Source organism: Oncorhynchus tshawytscha, linkage group LG13 (assembly GCF_018296145.1).
Source record: "Oncorhynchus tshawytscha isolate Ot180627B linkage group LG13, Otsh_v2.0, whole genome shotgun sequence".
In the NCBI taxonomy this organism is placed as follows: Eukaryota; Metazoa; Chordata; class Actinopteri; order Salmoniformes; family Salmonidae; genus Oncorhynchus; species Oncorhynchus tshawytscha.
In genome coordinates this window covers 31,238,911-31,260,252 of record NC_056441.1, presented here as the reverse complement: position 1 = coordinate 31,260,252, position 21,342 = coordinate 31,238,911, and the positions used below count along the sequence as shown (strand labels likewise).

The 21,342-nt window shown below is 42.2% G+C and overlaps 1 protein-coding gene across 6 annotated transcripts in view; it reads left to right on the top strand.

Moving 5' to 3' along the window:
• Positions 1-21,342, top strand: part of akap9 (A kinase (PRKA) anchor protein 9) — a 160,832-nt gene that overhangs the window by 68,969 nt on the left and 70,521 nt on the right. For 5 of the 6 annotated variants that reach the window (XM_024441461.2, XM_024441460.2, XM_024441462.2 and 2 more), the window contains 4 exons: positions 3,712-4,005; positions 7,088-7,186; positions 8,154-8,284; positions 13,285-13,475. In XM_024441461.2, the coding sequence (XP_024297229.2) occupies positions 3,712-4,005; positions 7,088-7,186; positions 8,154-8,284; positions 13,285-13,475 (715 nt within the window). The remainder of the gene's footprint in view (positions 1-3,711; positions 4,006-7,087; positions 7,187-8,153; positions 8,285-13,284; positions 13,476-21,342) is intronic. The other variant, XM_024441459.2, reaches the window with a different exon arrangement.

Here is a 21,342-nt window from a genome sequence, read left to right as displayed (position 1 = left end):
ACTTAGGTATGAAAATCATGTTTTCTACATAGTTTAAAAAAAACTTGATTTCCTAACGACGAGCAATTTCGTATTCTGAACGACCTCCATTCCTGACGTGTTTGTATCTCTGAGGTCCTATTGTTCTTTGAAGAGTATGACCAAAACTGGTCTTGTCGAATGACTTAAGACTAAAGCAAGAAAACATATCCATATGCACTAACTGAAATTAATTGTGTGGATTTTTTTCCTAATAATAATGTAAAATTAACATCTGTACAGAGAAACTCATGTGCAGGCCAAATTACAAAGGAGGAATATAAAGACCGAAATATATATATTTAGAGGACCATTATTAGCATGTTTTAACCACTCCTATATAAATGGTATATTATCAGACACGTAACAAGATGGTCTGATATCATTATTACTGAAACAGGACCCAAGTGGTAGATCCAATCCATTAAGAAATTGGAGACCTCTTACACTTCAGTGTTGTGATGCAAAATCCTAGCAAAATGCTTGGTGCATAGAATTAAAAAAGTATTGGCAAATATTCTTCATCCTAATCGGACAGTTTTTTAAAAAGTTTTTTTTTTACATTGGAGCTAATATAAGACATGTACTGGAAACAACAGAATACTATGAAATATCTGGGACTCGAGGCCTGGTTTTCATAGCTGATTTTGAAAAGCCTTTTAATAAAGTACGACTGGAGTTTATATATAAATGCCTAGAATATTTCAATTTTGGGTAATCTCTTATAAAATGGGTTAAAGTTATGTGTAGTAACCCTAGGTTCAAAATAGTAAATAATGGCTACATCTCAAAGTTTTAAACTATCTAGAGTAAAACAAGGTTGTCCACTATCGGCATATACAGTGCCTTGCGCTGTGTTGCTTTTACGCCAAACATAACATTTTGCATTGTTGCCTAAAAGTTCAATTTTGGTTTCATCTGACCAGAGCACCTTCTTCCACATGTTTGGTGTGTCTCCCAGGTGGCTTGTGGCAAACTTTAAACAACACTTTTTATGGATATCTTTAAGAAATGGCTTTCTTCTTGCCACTCTTCCATAAAGGCCAGATTTGTGCAATATACGACTGATTGTTGTCCTATGGACAGAGTCTCCCAGCTCAGCTGTAGATCTCTGCAGTTCATCCAGAGTGATCATGGGCCTCTTGGCTGTATCTCTGATCAGTCTTCTCCTTGTATGAGCTGAAAGTTTAGAGGGACGGCCAGGTCTTGGTAGATTTGCAGTGGTCTGATACTCCTTCCATTTCAATATTATCGCTTGCACAGTGCTCCTTGGGATGTTTAAAGCTTGGGAAATCTTTTTGTATCCAAATCCGGCTTTAAACTTCTTCACAACAGTATCTCGGACCTGCCTGGTGTGTGCCTTGTTCTTCATGATGCTCTCTGCGCTTTTAACGGACCTCTGAGACTATCACAGTGCAGGTGCATTTATACGGAGACTTGATTACACACAGGTGGATTGTATTTATCATTATTAGTCATTTAGGTCAACATTGGATCATTCAGAGATCCTCACTGAACTTCTGGAGAGAGTTTGCTGCACTGAAAGTAAAGGGGCTGAATAATTTTGCACGCCCAATTTTTCAGTTTTTGATTTGTTAAAAAAGTTTGAAATATCCAATAAATGTCGTTCCACTTCACGATTGTGTCCCACTTGTTGTTGATTCTTCACAAAAAAATACAGTTTTATATCTTTATGTTTGAAGCCTGAAATGTGGCAAAAGGTCGCAAAGTTCAAGGGGGCCGAATACTTTCGCAAGGCACTGTATATATTATATATACATTATTGCCATCGAAATGTTAGCTGTTAAAATTAGATCAAACAATAATATTAAGGGATTAGAAAGCCGTGGCTTAAAAACTAAGGTGTCATTGTATGCTGATGATTCATGTTTTGTTTTAAAACCACGATTAGAATCTCTCCACGGCATCATAAAGGATCTAGATACTTTTGCTATCCTCTCTGGATTAAAACCATTATTATGTATTGGATCACTAAAAAAATGAAAATTTTACATTTCTGTGTAGTTTTTACCAATTAAATGGTCTGATGGAGATGTGGAAATACTCAGTTTACAATTCCCAAAATAAAGAAATTATCTTACTCCAGTAAATGTTTATAGAAAGTTAGCAAAAATAGGTAAGATCTTGCTACCGTGGAAAGGAAAATACCTGTCTCTTTGTGGAAAAATCATCAAATCAAATGCATTTATATAGCCCTTTGTACATCAGTTGATATCTCAAAGTGCTGTACAGAAACCCAGCCTAAAACCCCAAACAGCAAGCAATGCAGGTTTAGAAGCACGGTGGCTAGGAAAAACTCCCTAGAAAGGCCAAAACCTAGGAAGAAACCTAGAGAGGAACCAGGCTATGTGGGGTGGCCAGTCCTCTTCTGGCCACCCCTGACTAACTCTTTAGTCATATCACAGTTTACCTGTTTGCTTATGGTTTTGCCTACACCTATTGACCTGCTTTTTAAATGATATGAACTAAAAATATTCCATTTTATTTGGAATGGCAAGCCAGACAAAATTAAAAGGACCTATTTATATAACAAATATGAATTCGGAGGGCAGCAATTATTAAAGCATTAGACCTCTCACTAAAGGCATCAGTCATAGAAAAGTTATATTTAATCCAAACTGGTTCTCTAGAAAATTGGTAGGAATGTCTCATCCTATGTTCAAGAATGGCCTTTTCCCTTTATTCAGATTACACCTGCTCATTTTCAGTTGTTTGAAAAGGAAATAATCTCCAATATCGTAATTTTTTAAAAACAAGCCTGAGAAGTTGGTTGCAATTTCAGTTTAATCCACCTGAAAAGACAGAAAAAATAATGCAACAAATATTGTGGTTAAACTCAAATATACTAATTGATAAAAATAAATTAAAAAAGTGTACTTTTTGTGAATGATATCATAAATAGGACTGGTGGAGTTATGTTACACATGCAGCTAACACGGACATATGGGAATGTCTGCTCTACCCAAAATTACAACCAACTAATTGCAGCATTACCAGAAAAATGGAAGAGGCAAGTAGAAGGGGAAAAAAGTAAGGAACTTTTGTCAGCCCTGTATTAAAGAACATAAATGGTTAAAGAAAAGTGTGATAAATAAAAACATTTACCAATTTAATTTAAGGACCAAAACACTGACAGCTGTGCCATATAAATTGCAAAATAGTTGGGAAGAGATTTTCAATGTAACCATTCCATGGCACATGGTTTATGAATTGATATGCAAAACAACGACTGATTCAAAACGTCACATTTTTCCATTTAAATTACTATACAAAATTCTTGCAATCACTAGAATGTTATATATATGGGGGATACAATCTTCCCAGCTCTGCAGATTTTGCTGTGAGGAGGCAGTCATTAGATCATTTATTTTGGTATTGTTCATATGTAGCTCGTTTTTGGTCACAGATCCAGGAATGGCTGAAGAATTGCAATATTTGCCTAGAGCTAACGCTACAGATAGCAATACTGGGGGATTTGAAAAGCCATAATCAAACAATCAATAACGTAATTATTTTAGCACAAATGTTTGTAAATGAAAAATAATCTGTAGAAGCTCAGTATTTATTTTTTAATTTATTTGAAAATATACATTATAAAATGTTTTGCCTTTCACTTGTCAACATTACATTTAAACCATTCCACTATGATTGGCTCATACACATATCTCCTAGGTCATAGTTCAGATGTCGGTGGAGTTTGCTCAGCAAAGCGAATTGGCCCGAATCACGAAGAGCGCCCGCGAGACCACCTCAGCCATGCAGACCCAGTCCGAGGAGGACGAGGCAGGGGTGGAAGAGGAGCAGCACACCCCTAGGAGCTCACTCACCAAGGGCATCTCTCTGGAGGAGGTGCAGAGGAGGATCGTGGAGGAAAAAGAAAGGCTGGAGAAAGAGCTGGAGGAGAGGACTGCGGAACTCCATGGGATTAAAGAGCAGCTTCGCCGCAGAGGTCCAGGATCTGAGCAGGTTAGCATTGGGGGATTTCTAGATAGAATTTGATTTGCACAGTAGCATGTGTTCATTGTTTGTATTTGGGGTTATGACACTGAGGTTGGCATTAGTTTCTAAGATGCACAGGCTTAGGACTTGGATGAGTTTTTATGCTCTTCGAAACATGCAATCTAACCACATAAAACCACTCTCCGTAGAAGCTGAATGTAGTTCTGTGTTAAATGACGAGTTTGAAAATGAAGTGGAGTGATTTTCATTCACCAGCCAAGTATTGTCTCATCTAACCCATTGCTCCTCATATTGAGAAGCACTTAGTGGGTTAAATCACTTGATCGCCTAGGGAGGGATATTATTATACCTCACATGGTGTGGTTTGCTTTGTACAAACCCTTCAGGGGCCTTTTGAAGGATAACACTGTGTCCTTACACTCGTTGTCTCCCTCGCTCCTTCTCCTTCTAGCTCTTTTTCATAATACTTTTTTAGCCTAAGCCATAGCCTACTATCACGTCATGTCCACAGTGTTCCTATTCGAAGAGGCTGTGACGTCAAACCAAAGATGCTTCACTCGGCTGCAATATTGGCTACACCCACAGGGCGCTTATTTTCATTCGGAAGACCGTAGCCTGTTTGCTAGCATTGTCACCAAAAGTATGTATGAGACAAACTAACGCAACGCCAAAAAGTATATGCCATAGTGATTTTTCGTTTAGATTTTTGGCATTGCTAAAGGGCCTAGCAAGCCTCAATGTAATGGTGCTTGGGTCGGGGCGGCAGCGTAGCCTAGTGGTTAGTGTTGGACTGGTAACCAAAAGGTTGCAAATTCAAATCCCGAGCTGACAAGGTACAAATCTGTTGTTCTGCCCCTGAACAAGGCAGTTAACCCACTGTTCCTAGGCCGTCATTGAAAATAAGAATTTGTTCTTAACTGACTTGCCTAGTTAAATAAAGGTAAAATAAATACTTTCCCTGAAAGCTTACAGTAGATAATTCTATGTCCTCATAAGTGATAAGTGTGGGAGAAAATATAAGCACCGTTGTGGTATGATCTGAGTACTTGAGCTGTCATTCGAGCCCTGTGTTTTACACGCTTGAGATACAGTATTTATGCTGAATTAAATATTCATTTATTTTGAAAGCTCACTGTGTGGATGTCCTGCCCACACTCATGGTGTGCTGCTGACACACACACACACACACGCCCCTTGCAACGCCAGGCTTTTCAAAAAACATTTATTGCATGATTAGTCATTACTTGCATGATGACATTGGATGCCGGGTTGTTCATAATGTGGCGAGAGTCCTCCTAACACACACTAAAGACTAATCCTGTAATGTTGAAGACGACTTGGAAAATTAGTTGTTTACAAGTCGGAAGTTTAAATACACCTTAGCCAACTACATTTAAACTCATTTAACAATTCCTGACACTTAATCCTTGTAGAAAGTATGGGTAGCCTTCCACAAGCTTCCCACAAAAAGTTGGGTGAATTTTGGCCCATTCCTCCTGATGGAGCTGGTGTAACTGAGTCAGGTTTGTAGGCCTCCATGCTCCCACATGCTTTTTCAGTTCTGCCCACAAATTTTCTATAGGATTGAGGTCAGGGCTTTGTGATGGCCACTCCAATACCTTGACTTTGTTGTCCTTAAGCCATTTTGCCACAACTTTGGAATTATGCTTGGGGTCATTGTCCATTTGGAAGACCCATTTGCAACCAAGCTTTAACTTCCTGACTGATGTCTGGAGATGTTGCTTCAATATATCCACATACCTTTCCTCCCTCATGATGCTATCTATTTTGTGAAGTGTACCAGTCCCTCCTGCAGCAAAGCACCCCCACAACATGATGCTGCCACCCCCGTGCTTCACGGTTGGGATGGTGTTCTTCGGCTTGCAAGCCTCCCCCGTTTTCCTCCAAACATAACGATGGTCATTATGGCCAAACAGTTCTATCAGACCAGAGGACATTTCTCCAAAAAGTACATTCTTTGTCCCCATGTACAGTTGCAAACCGCAGTCTGGCTTTTTTATGGTGGTTTTGGAGCAGTGACTTCTTCCTTGCTGAGCGGCCTTTCAGGTTATGTTGATATAGGACTTGTTTTACTGTGGATATAGATACTTTTGTACTGGTTTCCTCCAGCATCTTCACAAGGTCCTTTGCTGTTTTTCTGGGATTGATTTGCACTTTTCGACATCAAAGTAGGTTCATCTCTAGGAGAATTAATCTTCTTCCTGAGCGGTATAACGGTTGCATGGTCCCATGGTGTTTATACTTGCGTACTATTGTTTGTACAGATGAACGTGGTACCTTCAGGCATTTGGAAATTGCTCCCAAGTATGAACCAGACTTGTGGAGATATACCATTTCTTTTTCGGAGGTCTTGGCTGATTTCATTAGATATTCCCATGATGTCAAGCAAAGCGGCACTGAGTTTGAAGGTCGGCCTTGAAATACATCCACAGGTACACCTCCAATTGAGTCAAATGTTGTCGATTAGCCTATCAGAAGCTTCTAAAGCCATGACAGAATTCCCTGGAAATTTCCAAGCTGTTTAAAGGCACAGTCAACTTGGTGTATGTAAACTTCTAACCCACTGGAATTGTGATACAGTGAAATAATCTGTCTGTAAACAGTTGTTTGAAAAATGACTTGCATAAAGTAAATGTCCTAACCATGCATAAAGTAAATGTCCTAACCGACTTGCCAAAACTAGTTTGTTAACAAGAAATGTGTGGAGTGGTTGAAAAATAAGTTTTAATGACTCCAACCGAAGTGTATGTTAACTTCAGACTTCAACTGTAACTGCAATTGCCTTATTGTTCATAGCTGAAGTTTGCATGCATTTAGGCTACTTTTCCCCCGTGTGTGTGTGTGTGTGTGGGGAGGAGGTTGCATGTATAGAGACATTCACCACCAACTTGACAAACTTGCACAGGCGATGGTAGGGGTTTGCTTAGCTACCACATAGTGTTCACGCCACTGCATCACAAATGTTTTAACATTTTGAGTCGAAGCATCAAACAGCCATTTTATGTTATTGTAAATGTTATCATTTTGGTCATTGAATAAATTAAGGCTACTTGCTTTTTTATTGCAGATGGGATATTCCTCTGAGGGAGAGAGTGAGAGGAAAGCAAATAGAAAGAAGGAAAGTGCAAAAGCGCAAGTGAAAAGCGGAGTCTCACAGAAAGAAAAGGTAATGTTTTTATTTTACAGTTCAGTTGCACCTCTGCTACTTTCCACCTCAGTGTAAAAGACATCAGAGTTGAGACATCAGAATCCATAGTGATGATGTGAGTGTGAGTGTGAGTTTTTCTGTGTTTGATGGAGACTTACTCTCAGTAGTGCTAGTTGGAATTTCTTCAGAGTTGTTTTCAGAATCCCTAAATGTTATTCAGTGTTTGATGAATGGAAATGTGTTTTGATGAATGGAAATGTCTTCAGGCTATTTTTATGCAACCAGCCCACGAATGCCCATGATGGCTGTCGCTTTTGGCACCTTGATGTGTGTAGTTATTAATATGTTATACCCTCAGTACATTAAATCCTGTTAATCTATTGACTGTGTTTACTGATGTTCAGTTGGGACTATGTGCTCTTTGCATAATAGCCTAACTTATTATGACATGAAGAGTACCTACTCTTTTCGTTTCTAATTTAAATGTCAAACTGTTAAATCTCAACCAAATGATGAAATATAAAGATTGAAGCTCAAAGGTAAAGAGATTGTGGCAGAAACCTCATCAGCCTTCACCAGTACACACAATGTGGTCATTTAGGAATCAACATGAACATCTTTAGATTAGTATTCTATCTGATTGAGCAGCATTTCTGTTCCCTCACCATGAGATGGAGCCACTCTACTTCCTGCATCAGCCCTGGATTCTGGTGCACCTGTTGCCATAACAGCACAAAGATACTAGTGTTTCCCTAACTTCCATGGATTTGTGTAAGTGTGTGTGTGTACTGGTGCGTGCTGCGACTCTCGTCTGATTTGAATCCACTTTCCATGTAATGATCATGTCTTCAGCTCGCCTGGCCGTCGTCGTCTCATGTTTCCAGGAATCGTCAACACAGTGTGAAAGTCTGTGCTTGTCTGTAAACGGGTGATAATGACAGGGCTGTTGTCGTTCTTCTCCCTCCTGCCGGTCCATCCACTGAAGAAGAGGGGAGAAGAGGAAGGTGAGAAAGATGAAGAGGTCAGGAGGAAGAGGGCTATGGGTGGAAATATCTCGTCACAAGATGGAGAGGATGACTCTTCTTGTCCAGATCATCAAGTCATCACTACTGAGAGGTATGACTAGAGAATGATAGAAATGTTCTGTACTTTCAGTTTAATTTATATTGTAGAGAACATAATTAACTCCTCTGCACGTGTCATGATTTTACCTCTGCACATTTATTGTTTCATTTTTACCAGAAAATTGTTTCATTTTTTTATACCCACATTCAGTGCCTTTGGAAAGTATTCAGACCCCTTGACTCTGTCCATATTTTGTTATGTTACAACCTTATTCTAAAAATGATTAAACATGTTTTTAATCCTTAGCAATCTACACACACTACCCCCATAATGACAAAGCAAAAACAGTTTTTTAGATTTTTTTCCAAATGTATTAAAAATAAAAAAACACATGATTTACTTAAGTATTCAGACCCTTTGTTACGAGACTTGAAATTGAGCTCAGATGCATCCTGTTTCCATTGATCATCCTCCAAATGATTGCCTCAACTAGTTTACCAGGTGTCAAATTGGAGGGCCTGTTGTCCGGACCTCTGGCAGTCTCTATGGGGGTGCCACATGGTTCAATTCTCAGGCCGACACTCTTCTCTGTCTGTATACATCAATGATATCGCTCTTGCTGCTGGTGATTCTCTGATCCACCTCTACGCAGATTACACCATTTTGTATACTTCTGGCCCTTCGTTGGAAACTGTGTTAACTAACCTCCAGACGAGCTTCAATGCCATACAGCTCTCCTTCCATGGCCTCCAACTGCTCTTAAATGCAAGTAAAACTAAATGCATGCTCTTCAACCATTCGCTGCCCGCACCTGCCCACCCGTCCAGCATCACTACTGGATGGCTCTGACTTAGAATATGTGGATAACTACAAATACCTAGGTGTCTGGTTAGACTGTAAACTCTCCTTCCAGACTCACATTAAGCATCTCCAATCCAAAATTAAATCTAGAATCGGCTTCCTATTTCGCAACAAAGCATCCTTCACTCATTCTGCCAAACATACCCTCGTAAAACTGACCATCCTACCGATCCTCGACTTCTGCGATGTCATTTATAAAATAGCCTCCAACACGCTACTCAGCAATTTGGATGCAGTCTATCACAGTGCCATCCGTTTTGTCACCAAAGCCCCATATACTACCCACCACTGCGACCTGTACGCTCTCGTTGGCTGGCCCTCACTTCACCCTCGTCGCCAAACCCACTGTCTCCAGGTCATCGACAAGTCTCTGCTAGGTCAAGCCCCGCCTTTTCTCAACTCACTGGTCACCATAGCAGCACCCACCCGTAGCACACTCTCCAGCAGGTATATCTCACTGGTCACCCCCGAAGCCAATTCATCCCTTGGCCGCCTTTGAATCCAGTTCTCTGCTGCCAAAGACTGGAATGAACTGCAAAAATCACTGAAGCTGGAGACTCTTACCTCCCTCACTAGCTTTAAGCACCGGCTGTCAGAGCAGCTCACAGATCCCTGTACATAGCCAATCTGTGAACAGCCCATCCAACTACCTCATCCCCATACTGTATTTATTTATTTATCTTGCTCCTTTCCACCCCAGTACCTCTAATTGCACATTCATCTTCTGCACATCCACCATTCCAGTGTTTAATTTCTATATTGTAATTTCTTCGCCACCATGGTCTATTTATTGCCTAAACTCACTTATCCTACCTCATTTGCACTCACTGTATATAGACTTTTTGTTTTCCTATTTTCAATCAGGGTGCCGACCAAAAACTTGGTCATTCTAACATAGCTCTTGACTTTCTATGTGGAGATGGGAAAACCTTCCAGAAGGACAACCATCTCTGCAGCACTCCACCAATCAGGACTTTATGGTAGAGTGGCCAGACGGACGCCACTCCTCAGTTAAAGGCACATGACAGCCAGCTTGGCACCCAAAGGACTCTGACTATGAGAAACAAGATTCTCTGGTCTGATGAAACCAAGACTCTTTGGCCTGAATGCCAAGCGTCACTTCTGAAGGAAACCTGGCACCATCCCTACAGTGAAGCATGGTGGTGGCAGCATCATGCTATGGGTATGTTTTTCATCGACAGGGACTTGGGAGAATAGTCAGGATCAAGTGAAAGAGGAATGGTGCAAAGTACAGAGATCCTTGATGAAAACCTTCTCCAGAGTGCTCAGGACCTCAGACTGGGGCGAAGGTTCACCTTCCAACAGGACAACGAACCCTAAGCTCACAGCCAAGACAACGCAGGAGTGGCTTCGGGACCAGTCTCTGAATGTCCTTGAGTAGCCCGGCCAGAGCACGGACTTGAACCAGAGGAATCATCGCTGGAGCGACCTGAAAAAAGCTGGCCAGCAACGCTCCCCATCCAAACTGACAGAGTTTGAGAGGATCTGCAGAGAAGGGGAGAAACTCCCCAAATACAGGTGTGCCATGCTTGTAGCGTCATACCCAAGAAGACTCAAGGCTGTAATCGCTGCCAAAGGTATTTCAACAAAGTAATGCGTCAAGGGTCTGAATACTTATGTAAGTGATATTTCAGTAAATGTTGTATTTTTTATGAATTTGCAAAAAATACTAAACCTGCTTTTGCATTGTTCTTGTGGGGTATTGTGTGGTGATTGATGAGGGGAACGATTTAATCAATTTTAGAATAAGGCTGTAATTTAACAAAATGTGGAGTGGAGTGGCGTCCGTCTGAATACTTTCCGAAAGCACTATATAAACAGATAAAAGGTTAGACGGACAAGGGACCCGTTCTATACTAAAATGTCTTAACTATAAGATGTGTTTTTGACTGACTGTGACAATGTAATACTTTTATATAAGTGGGTTAATTCAGCAGGAGCAAAATTAAAAGATTTTAGCTACTTTATTTTTATTATTCGACACACAAATGTATTCAAAAAGAGATGTATGCAGTGAATATGACCAAGCACCACGTTTCAAGAAAAAGTTTGTCATAAAATTTGATCTGATCTTCATCTAAGTCACACCAATAGACAGAGTGTGCTTAAACAAATAACACACAAATTATTGTATTTTTCTTGTCTATATTGATTACATAATTTAAACATTCACATTGTAGGTTGGAAAAAGTATGTGAACCCCGAGGCTAATGACTACTCCAAAAGCTAATTGGAGTCAGGAGTCAGCTAACCTGGAGTCCAATCAATGAGATTGGAGATGTTGCCCTATAGAAAACACTCCCAAAATGTTGCTATTCTCTAGTTATTTTTAAATAAAAAATGCACCTTTTATTTAACCAGGTAAGCCAGTTGAGAACAAGTTCTCATTTACAACTGCGACCTGGCCAAGATAAAAGTAAAAACAGTGTTACAAAAACAGTTATCACATGGGATAAACAAACTTAGTCAATAACAAAATAGAAAAATCTGTATACAGTGTGTGTGCAAATGAAATGGGGAGGTAAGGCAATAAATATGCCAATAGAGCCAAAGTAATTGCAATTTAGCAATTTACACTGGAGTGATATATGTGCAGATGAGGATGTGCAGGTAGAAATACTGGTGTGCAAAAGAGCAGAAAAACAAATATGGGGATGAGGTAGGTAGTTGGTTGGCTGGGTTATTTACAGATGGGCTGTGTACAGCTGCAGCGATCGGTAAGCTGCTCTGACAGCTGACACTTAAATTTAGTGAGGGAGATCATATTCATCATCATTTTTTTCATTTTGTTCCAGTCATTGGCAGCAGAGAACTGGAAGGAAAGGCAGCCAAAGGAGGTGTTGGCTTTGGGGATGCCAAGTGAAATATACCTGCTGGAGCGCGTGCTACGGGTGGGTGTTGCTATGGTGACCAGTGAGCTGAGATAAGGCGGAGCTGTACCTAGCAAAGACATCAATGACTTGGAGCCAGTGAGTTTGTCGACGAATTTGTAGCGAGGACCAGCCAACGAGAGCATACAAGTCGCAGTATATGGGGCTTTGGTGACAAAACGGATGGCACTGTGATGGACTGCATACAATTTGCTGAGTAGTGTTGGAGGCTATTTTGTAAATGACATCGCCGAAGACCAGGATCGGTAGGATAGTCAGTTTTACAAGGGTATGTTTGGCAGCATGAGTGTAGAAGGCTTTGTTGCGAAATAGGAAGCCGATTCTAGATTTAACTTTTGGATTGGAGATGCTTAATGTGAGTCTGAAAGGTGAGGTTACAGTCTAGCCAGACACCTAGAATATGTGGACAACTATAAATACCTAAGTCGGAACCACAAGAACCTCTATTCACAAGAAGCATTGCCTGATTTGAACCATGCCTCGGACAACAGAGATCTCAGAAGACCTAAGAATTGTTGACTTGCATAAAGCTGGAAAGGGTTGCAAAATTATCTCTAAAAGCCTTGATGTTCATCAGTCCACGGTAAGATGAATTCCCAAGTTTATCAAGACATTTTGCAGGAGAATGTAAGGCTATCTGTCCGCCAATTGAAGCTCAACAGAAGTTGGGTGATGCAACAGGACAACAACCCAAAACACAGAAGTAAATCAACAACAGAAGAAAATACGCCTTCTGGAGTGGCCCAGTCAGATTCCTGACCTCAACCCAATTGAGATGCTGTGGCATGACCCCAAGAGAGCAGTTCACACCAGACATCCCAAGAATATTTCTGAACTGAAACAGTTTTGTAATGAGGAATGGTCCAAAATGCCTCCTGACCATTGTGATCAGCAACTACAGAAAACGATCGGTTGAGGTTATTGCTGCCAAAGGAGGGTTTTTAAATCCAAGGTTTCACATACTCTTTCCACCCTGCATTTTGAATGTCTACATGGTGTGCTCAAAGACATGAAAACGTATAATTGTTTGTGTGTTATTAGTTTAAGCAGACTGTCTATTGTGACCTAGATAAAGATCAGATCAAATTTTATGATCAATTTATGCAGAAATCCAGGTATTTCCAAAGGGTTCACATACTTTTTCTTGCCACTGTACATATGTAGTTGCGTCTTGCCAACCTCACCCGTAACAAAAATATTTGTTTTAAGTGAATGAAAGACCATAATCTTTGCTCCCACCAACATTTCATATTTTTGTTTATTTTCTTCTTTCCACAGGAATCTGCTGCGTAAGGCTAACGAGAGCCTCCGACAGGTGCTGAGTGATGTGCTCAAGACCACAGCGGCCGCTGAGGAGACCATCGGGTGCCATGTGGAAGGGCTACTGGTACCCCCCTCCTCCTCACAGAGACCCACCTGGCAAAGAGCAGCTGGCGAGCCCTTTAGGCCTGCCACAGGGGCAGCTGAAGGTTCGTTGAGCAGCCAATTTCAAATCAACCCCTACCACTTATGCATGTTATGAGGAGTAAAATGGGGTCAGCAATATTGCTCCTCCGGGCCTTACTGGTGTCACAGTTAAGCTACATCTCTAACAAACACATCTGATTACACTTAACTGAATTCCATGATTAGTAGCTAGGGCTGCGACAAATGTGTGACACCAATTATTATTTTATTTTAAATGTATTTAACCAGGAAAGTCAGTTAAGAACAAATTCTTATTTACAATGACTGCCTAGGAACAGTGGGTTAACTGCCTTGTTCAGGGGTAGAATGACAGGTTTTTACCTTGTCAGCTTGGGGATTCGATATAGCAACCTTTCAGTTACTGGCCCAACGCTCTGAACAGTAGGCTACCTGACGCCCCGTCAAGCCCCCTTGGGGATCGGAGTCTTGGAGAAGCACAATAGCACTCCATCAAGATGATTTAGATTTCATTAAATAGAGCCAGACAAAACCTAAACATACAATGAAGTAAGGGAGAGAAGAAGAGGTGCAAGGGTTGAGGTCTGGGTGTGTGACAGAAATATACACAGGAGAGGAAAAAAAGATGGAGACAGAATACTTATTGCCAAAAATGCTCATGGTGAATATCATAATTAATGAAGTCCTGCCAGTTTCTTACCATTATTGCCAGTCTAAAGAGGTCCTGCCTGACTGGTTACCTGCTGCCTTTCTTTATGGAACCTTTTTCTTTGGGACCTATGCATCACATTGAATGAATTGTTGATGTACACTCACCACGTTCATGAAATTTGTTAGCTCCTATAGACAGAGAGTCACGTGGCCGTTGCTTGCTGTATAAAGCAGGCAGACGGCAGTGAGGCATTCAGTTCCTGTTGAATGGGCAAAGCGAGTGACCTAAGTGACTTTGAGCGTAGTGTGATCATCTGTGTCAGGCGTGCCACTTCCAGTATCTCAGAAATGGTCAGCCTCTTGGGCTTTTCACGCACGACAGTGTCTAGGGTTTACCGAGAGTTGTGTGACAAACAAAAAACTTCTGGTCAGCGGTTGTCCTGTGGGTGAAAACCGCTTGTTGATGAGAGGTCGAAGGAGAATAGCAAAAATCGTGCAAGCTAACAGCGGGGCCACAAACAGGCAAATAATGTTGCAGTACAACAGGGATGTGCAGAATGGCATCTCTTGTTGGTCCTTGTCACGGCTGGGCTATTGCAGCAGATGACCATGCTGGGTTCCACTCCTATCAGCTAAAAACAAGAGGAAACTGCTCCAGTGGGCACGCGATCACCAACAGTAGACAATTGAGGAGTGGAAAAACATTGCCTGGTCCGATAAATCCTGGTTCCTGTTGCGTCATGCTGATGACAGAGTAAGGATTTGACGTAAGCAGCATGAGTACATGGCCCCATCCTGCCTGCTGTCAATGGTACATGCTGCTGGTGTGGGAAATGTTTTCCTTGCACTCGTTAGGTCCCTTGATACCAATTGAGCAACATTTCCATGCCCCAAATATTTCTGGCTGTTCTCTGGGCAAAGATGGTTCCAACCTGGTACTAGATGGGTGTACCTAATAAACTGCCCACTGAGTGTTTAGCGTTAACTTTGCCAATATTCAAAACTTGTATACAGTTTGTGTGAAAGTCAGCTGCATACCCAACCAAGCTGCTAAAGATACCGGGGGAAAATTCCTATACTGAACAATATAAACGCAACATGCAACAATTATTAAGATTTTACAGAGTTAAGGTTCATATAAGGAAATAAATCAATTGAAATAAATTAATTAGTCTCTAATCTATTGATTTCAAATGGCTGATGAGGGGAGCCGCCAATCAGAATACGTTTTTCCCGACAGAAATACTCCTCAGCATCTCCTCCACCCCTCAGATGATCCCGCAGGTGAAGAAGCTGGACGTAGAGGTCCTGGGCTGGCGTGGTTACACGTGATTGTTAGGTCGGTTGGACGTACTGCCAAATTCTCTAAAACTACATGGCTTATGGTAGAAAAAATGTACATTTAAATTCTTTGGCAACAGCTCTGGTGGACATTCCTGCCAATTGCACGCTCCCTCAACTGGGGACATCTGTGGGGTTGTGTGACACCCCACTGATGTGGCCTTTTATTGTCCCCAGGACAAGGTGCACTTGTGTAATGATCATGCTGCTTTTGTTTGTATTTATTTTTACATTTCATGGTATCCAATTGTTAGTAGTTACTATCTTGTCTCATCGCTACAACTCCCGTACGGGCTCGGAAGAGACGAAGGTCGAAAGCCATGCGTCCTCCGAAACCCAACCACTGCTTCTTAACACAGCGCCCATCCAACCCGGAAGCCAGCCGCACCAATGTGTCGGAGCCTAGCATCGCCCTAGACCACTGCGCTACGTAATGATCATGCTGTTTAATCAGTTTCTTGATATGCCACACCTGGTCAGGTGGATGAATTATCGTGGCAAAGGATAAATGCTTACTAATAGGGATGTAAACAAATTTGTTCACAGCATTTGAGCGAAATAAGCTTTTTGTGCTTATGGAACATTTCTGCGATTTAAAAAAAATATATATATATATATATTTATTTATTTTTTTTTTTTTTTTCAGCTTATTAAACATGGGACCAACACTTTACATGTTGCGTTTATATTTGTGTTCAGTGTACATTTAATATCAATGCAAATGTATCTTTATTGTACCAAGCTTTCCGTCAAACTACCCTCGTCAGGGTGACCAAAACTTGCAAAATTGATCTCATCTGTATATTTTCCTAATTACAGCCAATGGCTACTAAGTGCACAAGAATCAGTTTCAGTGTGCAGACTGAGCGAGCAATACATAATAATATCCCCAGGGACTATAGCATTCATGGCAATTTCATCCCAGCGCCAAACATTATTAAAAGTCAAGTTACCAGAGGAAAATCAGTCCAGCCAGACTGACACTCCTGTCAATAGTAGGCAGTGTTTCAGAATCACGTGCTGAAACTAATGAATCATAGGAATTAATGTTTTACATTTAAATTCTGGCGGTGACATAGCAATCCTTAGCCAATACCTTTTAACCAGACTCGTATTGTAGGGCTCAGAGTTTTTCCTGGATGCTGCCCCATACGACTACCTGGTATTAACAGAATGTATAATTGCCTCCCGACAATACTTGCTCATAAACTTTATTTCACACATCATAGAATTACATGACTAGATAGCTGAATTAAGCTATTGAAGTCAGGTGCACTTGCTCAAGGGCACAACAGCAGTATACCCTACCCTGGACAATTTTATGGTCCACCCATTCCACCAACCACTCCCTAAATATCAGACAATAGTGGTAATACCATTACACTCCTTAGCGTCTGTATACTCATCTCATCTCTTGGTATGTGGCCTGAAGGTGGAGTCCCCAAACATGACAAGTGTGTTTAAGACAAAATGCCCTGTCAAGCTTAACAATATGCCTCTCCCTTATGTGTCTACAGGCTTAAGGGGATACTGCGAGACTCTGGCATTTTAAGTGCAATGACTGGAAGTCGACGGGTACAGTAGTAAAGGTAGTTAGCAAACTACTGCTAACTTCCTTCAAACTGCACGCAGAGACATGAACATGTTATTCACAAGTTCATCTGGCTCTGGGTAAGTGGATAAATGCCAGAATCTTGCAGTATCCCTTTAAGTGGTAAAGTCTGCTCTAGTGTGGGAACATCTCCCCCAATTTAAACATCTGCCTGCCCTCTGTACACACATGAGAGACACACACACACACGTGTGCTTGCATAACTAGGGTTAATTATTGTGGTTCGATTTTACAGTTCAGAGAACTAGTTAGTTAACCAACCGCTTGACTTTTTTGTTTGTTACCTTTTTCAAATGCTCTGGTATTTTATCAACGAAGTATAGCTGTTGACGGCTTATTTGACTGTGACGTGAACTGAAAAGTTAAAAGCAAGTTAACAATCATATCACCTCCACCTTACCTGCCACCCTAGATGCACTTCAATTTGCTTACTGCCCCAATAGGTCCACAGACGATGCATCACACTGCACACTGCCTTGTCCCATCTGGACAAGAGGGATACCTATGTAAGAATGCTATTCATTGACTACAGCTCAGAATTCACCACCATAGTACCCTCCAAGTTCATCATTAAGCTTGGGGCCCTGGGTCTGAAACTCGTCCTGTGCAACTGGGTCCTGGACTTCATTACGGGCCACCCCCCAGGTAGTGAAGGGAGGAAACCACACCTCCACTTCGCTGATCCTCAGCACGGGCCCCACAAGGGTGAGTGCTCAGCCTCCTCCTGTACTCCCTGTTCACCCATGACTGCGTGGCCATGCATGCCTCCAACTCAATCAAGTTTGCAGACGTCACAACAGTGGTAGGCCTATTACCAACAATGGCGAGACAGCCTACAGGGAGGAGGTGAGTGCCCTGGCGGAGTGGTGCCAGGAAAATAACCTCAACGCCAACAAAATGAAGGAGCTGATCGTGGACTTCCAGAGACAGCAGAGGAAGCACGTCCCTATCCACATTGACGGAACTGCAGTGGAATAGGTGAAAAGCTTCAAGTTCCTCGGCGTACACATCACTGTCTGAAATGGTCCACCCACAAAGACAGTGTGGTGAAGAAAGTGCAACAGTGCTTCTTCAACCTCAGGAGGCTGAAGAAATGCAGCTTGGCCCCTAAGATACTCATAAAACATTTACAGATACACAATAGAGAGCATCTTGTTGGGCTGCATCACCGCCTAATACGGCAACTGCACTGCCCTTCAACCGTAAGGCTCTCCAGAGGATGGTGCAGGCTGCCCAACGCACACTGCCTGACCTCCAGGACACCTACAGCACCCAATGTTACAGGAAGGTTCACCCCACTTTCATCCAGAAGGTGAGGTCAGTACAGGTACATCAAAGCTTGGACCGAGAGACTGAAACAGCTTGTATCTCAAGGCCATCAGACTGTTAAATAGCCATCACTAGCCGGCTACCACCCGGTTGATCAACCATGCACCAGTAATTACATGTACATAGACATGGAATCACTGGTCACTTTAATAATGGAACACTAGTCACTTTAATAAAGTTTAGATGCTGTTTTACTCATTTCATATGTATATACATAATTCTAATGTATTTTAGTCAATGCCTCCCCCGACATTGCTCATCCTAATATTTATTTATTCCATTCTTTAGATTTGTGACTTGTTAGATACTACTGGACTGTTGGAGCTAGGCACACAAGCATTTCGCTAAACTGCAATAACATCAATAACAGATGATGCAATCTCTATTGCACTCCACACTGCCCCTTTCCCACCTGTGTGAGAATGCTATTCATTGACTACAGCTCAGTGTTAAACACCATAGTGCCCTCAAAGTTCATCACCCAGGGTAGGACCCTGGGACTAAACACCTCCCTCTGCAACTGAATCCTGGAGTTCCTGACGGGCCACCCCCAGGTGGTAAGGGTAGGGAACAACACATCCGCCACGCTGATCCTCAACAGTGGGGCCCCTCAGGGGTGGGTGCTCAGTCCCTTCCTGTACTCCCTGTTCACTCTTGACTGCACGACCAGGCCCGACACCAACACCATATTTCAGTTTTCCAATCGCACAATAGTGGTAGGCCTGATCACTGACAACGACAAGACAGCCAATAGGGAGAAGGTCAAAGACCTGGCCATGTGGTGCCAGGACAAGAACCTCTCCCTCAACGTGATCAGGACAAAGGAGATGATTATGGACTACAGGAAAAGGAGGACAGAGCACGCCCCCATTCTCATCGACAGGGCTTTAGTGGAGCAGGTTGAGAGCTTCAAGTTCCTTGGTGTCCACATCACCAACAAACTAACATGGTCCAAGCACACCAAGACAGTTGTGAAGAGTGCACGACAAATCCTATTCCCCCTCAGGTGACTGAAAAGATTTAGCATGGGTCCTCAAATTCTCAAAAGGTTCTACAGCAACACCATCAAGAGCATCCTGACTGGTTGCATCACTGCCTGGTATGGCAACTGCTTGGCCTCCGACCACAAGGCACTACAGAAGGTAGTGCGTACGGCCCAGTACATCGCTGGGGCCAAGCTTCTTGCCATCTAGGACCTCTATACCAAGCTGTGTCAGAGGAAGGCCTTAAAAATTGCCAACGACTCCAGCCATCCTAGTCATAGACTGTTCTCTCTGCTACTGCACGGCAAGCGGAACCGGAGCTCCAAGTCTAGGTCCAAGAGGCTTCGAAACAGCTTCTACCCCCAAGCCATAAAACTCCTGAACATCTAATCAAATGGCTACCCAGGCGATTTGCATTGCCCCCGCACCCCCTCTTTTACACTGCTGCTACTCTGTTATTATCTATGCATAGTCACTTTAATAACTCAATCTACATGTACATATTACCCCGACTAACCGGTGCCCCCGCACATTGACTCTGTACCGGTACCAATGTACGGTCGTGGGCAAAAGTTTTGAGAATGACACAAATATTAATTTCCACAAAGTTTCTACTTCAGTGTCTTTAGATATATGTTACAATTGAATACTGAAGTTTAATTACAAGCATTTCACAAGTGTCAAAAGCTTTTATTGACAATTACATGAAGTTGATGCAAAGAGTCAATATTTGCAGTGTTGACCCTTCGTTTTCAAGTCCTCTGCAATCTGCTCTGGCATGCTGTCAATTAACTTCTGGGCCACATCCTGACTGATGGCAGCCCATTCTTGCATAATCAATGCTTGGAGTTTGTCAGAATTTGTGGGTTTTTGTTTGTCTTGCCCGCCTCTTGTGGTTTGACCACAAGTTCTCAATGGGATTAAGGTCTGGGGAGTTTCCTGGCCATGGACCCAAAATATCGATGTTTTGTTCCCCGAGCCACTTAGTTATCACTTTTGCCTTATGATACTGGAAAAGGCATTGTTCGTCACCGAACTGTTCCTTGATGGTTGGTAGAAGTTGATCTTCTGTTGATGTGTTGGTACCATTCTTTATTCATGGCAGTGTTCTTAGGCAAAATTGTGAGTGAGCCCACTCCCTTGGCTGAGAAGCAACCCCACACATGAATGGTCTCAGGATGCTTTATTGTTGGCATGACACAGGACTGATGATAGCTCTCACCTTTTCTTCTCCGGACAAGTTGTTTTCCGGATGCCCCAAACAATCGGAAAGGGGATTCATCAGAGAAAATGACTTTACCCCAGTCCTCAGCAGTCCAATCCCTGTACCTTTTGCAGAATATCAGTCTGTCCCTGATGTTTTTCCTGCTGAGAAGTGTCTTCTTTGCTGCCCTTCTTGACACCAGGCCATCCTCCAAAAGTCTTTGTCTCACTGTGGTGTGCAGATGCACTCACACCTGCCTGCTGCCATTCCTGAGCAAGCTCTTTACTGTTGGTGCCCTGATCCTGCAGCTGAATAACTTTAGGAGACGGTCCTGGCGCTTGCTGGACTTTTTTGGGCACCCTGAAGCCTTCTTCACCACAATTAAACCGCTCTCCTTGAAGTTCTTGATGATCAGACAAATGGTTGATTTAGGTGCAATCTTACTGTTAGCAATATCCTTGCCTGTGAAGCCCTTTTTGTGCAAAGCAATGATGGCACGTGTTTCCTTCAGGTGAAAATGGTTGACATCGGAAGAACAATGATTCCAAGCACCACCCTCCTTTTGAAGCTTCCAGTCTGTTATTCAAACTCAATCAGCATGACAGAGTGATCTCCAGCCTTGTCCTCATCAACAGTCACATGTGTGTTAATGAGAGAATCACTGCCATGTCAGCTGGTCCTTTTGTGGCAGGGTTGAAATGCAGTGGACATTTTTGGGGGATTCAGTTCATTTACATGGCAAAGAGGGACTTTGCAATTAATTGCAATTCATCTGATCACTCTTCACAACA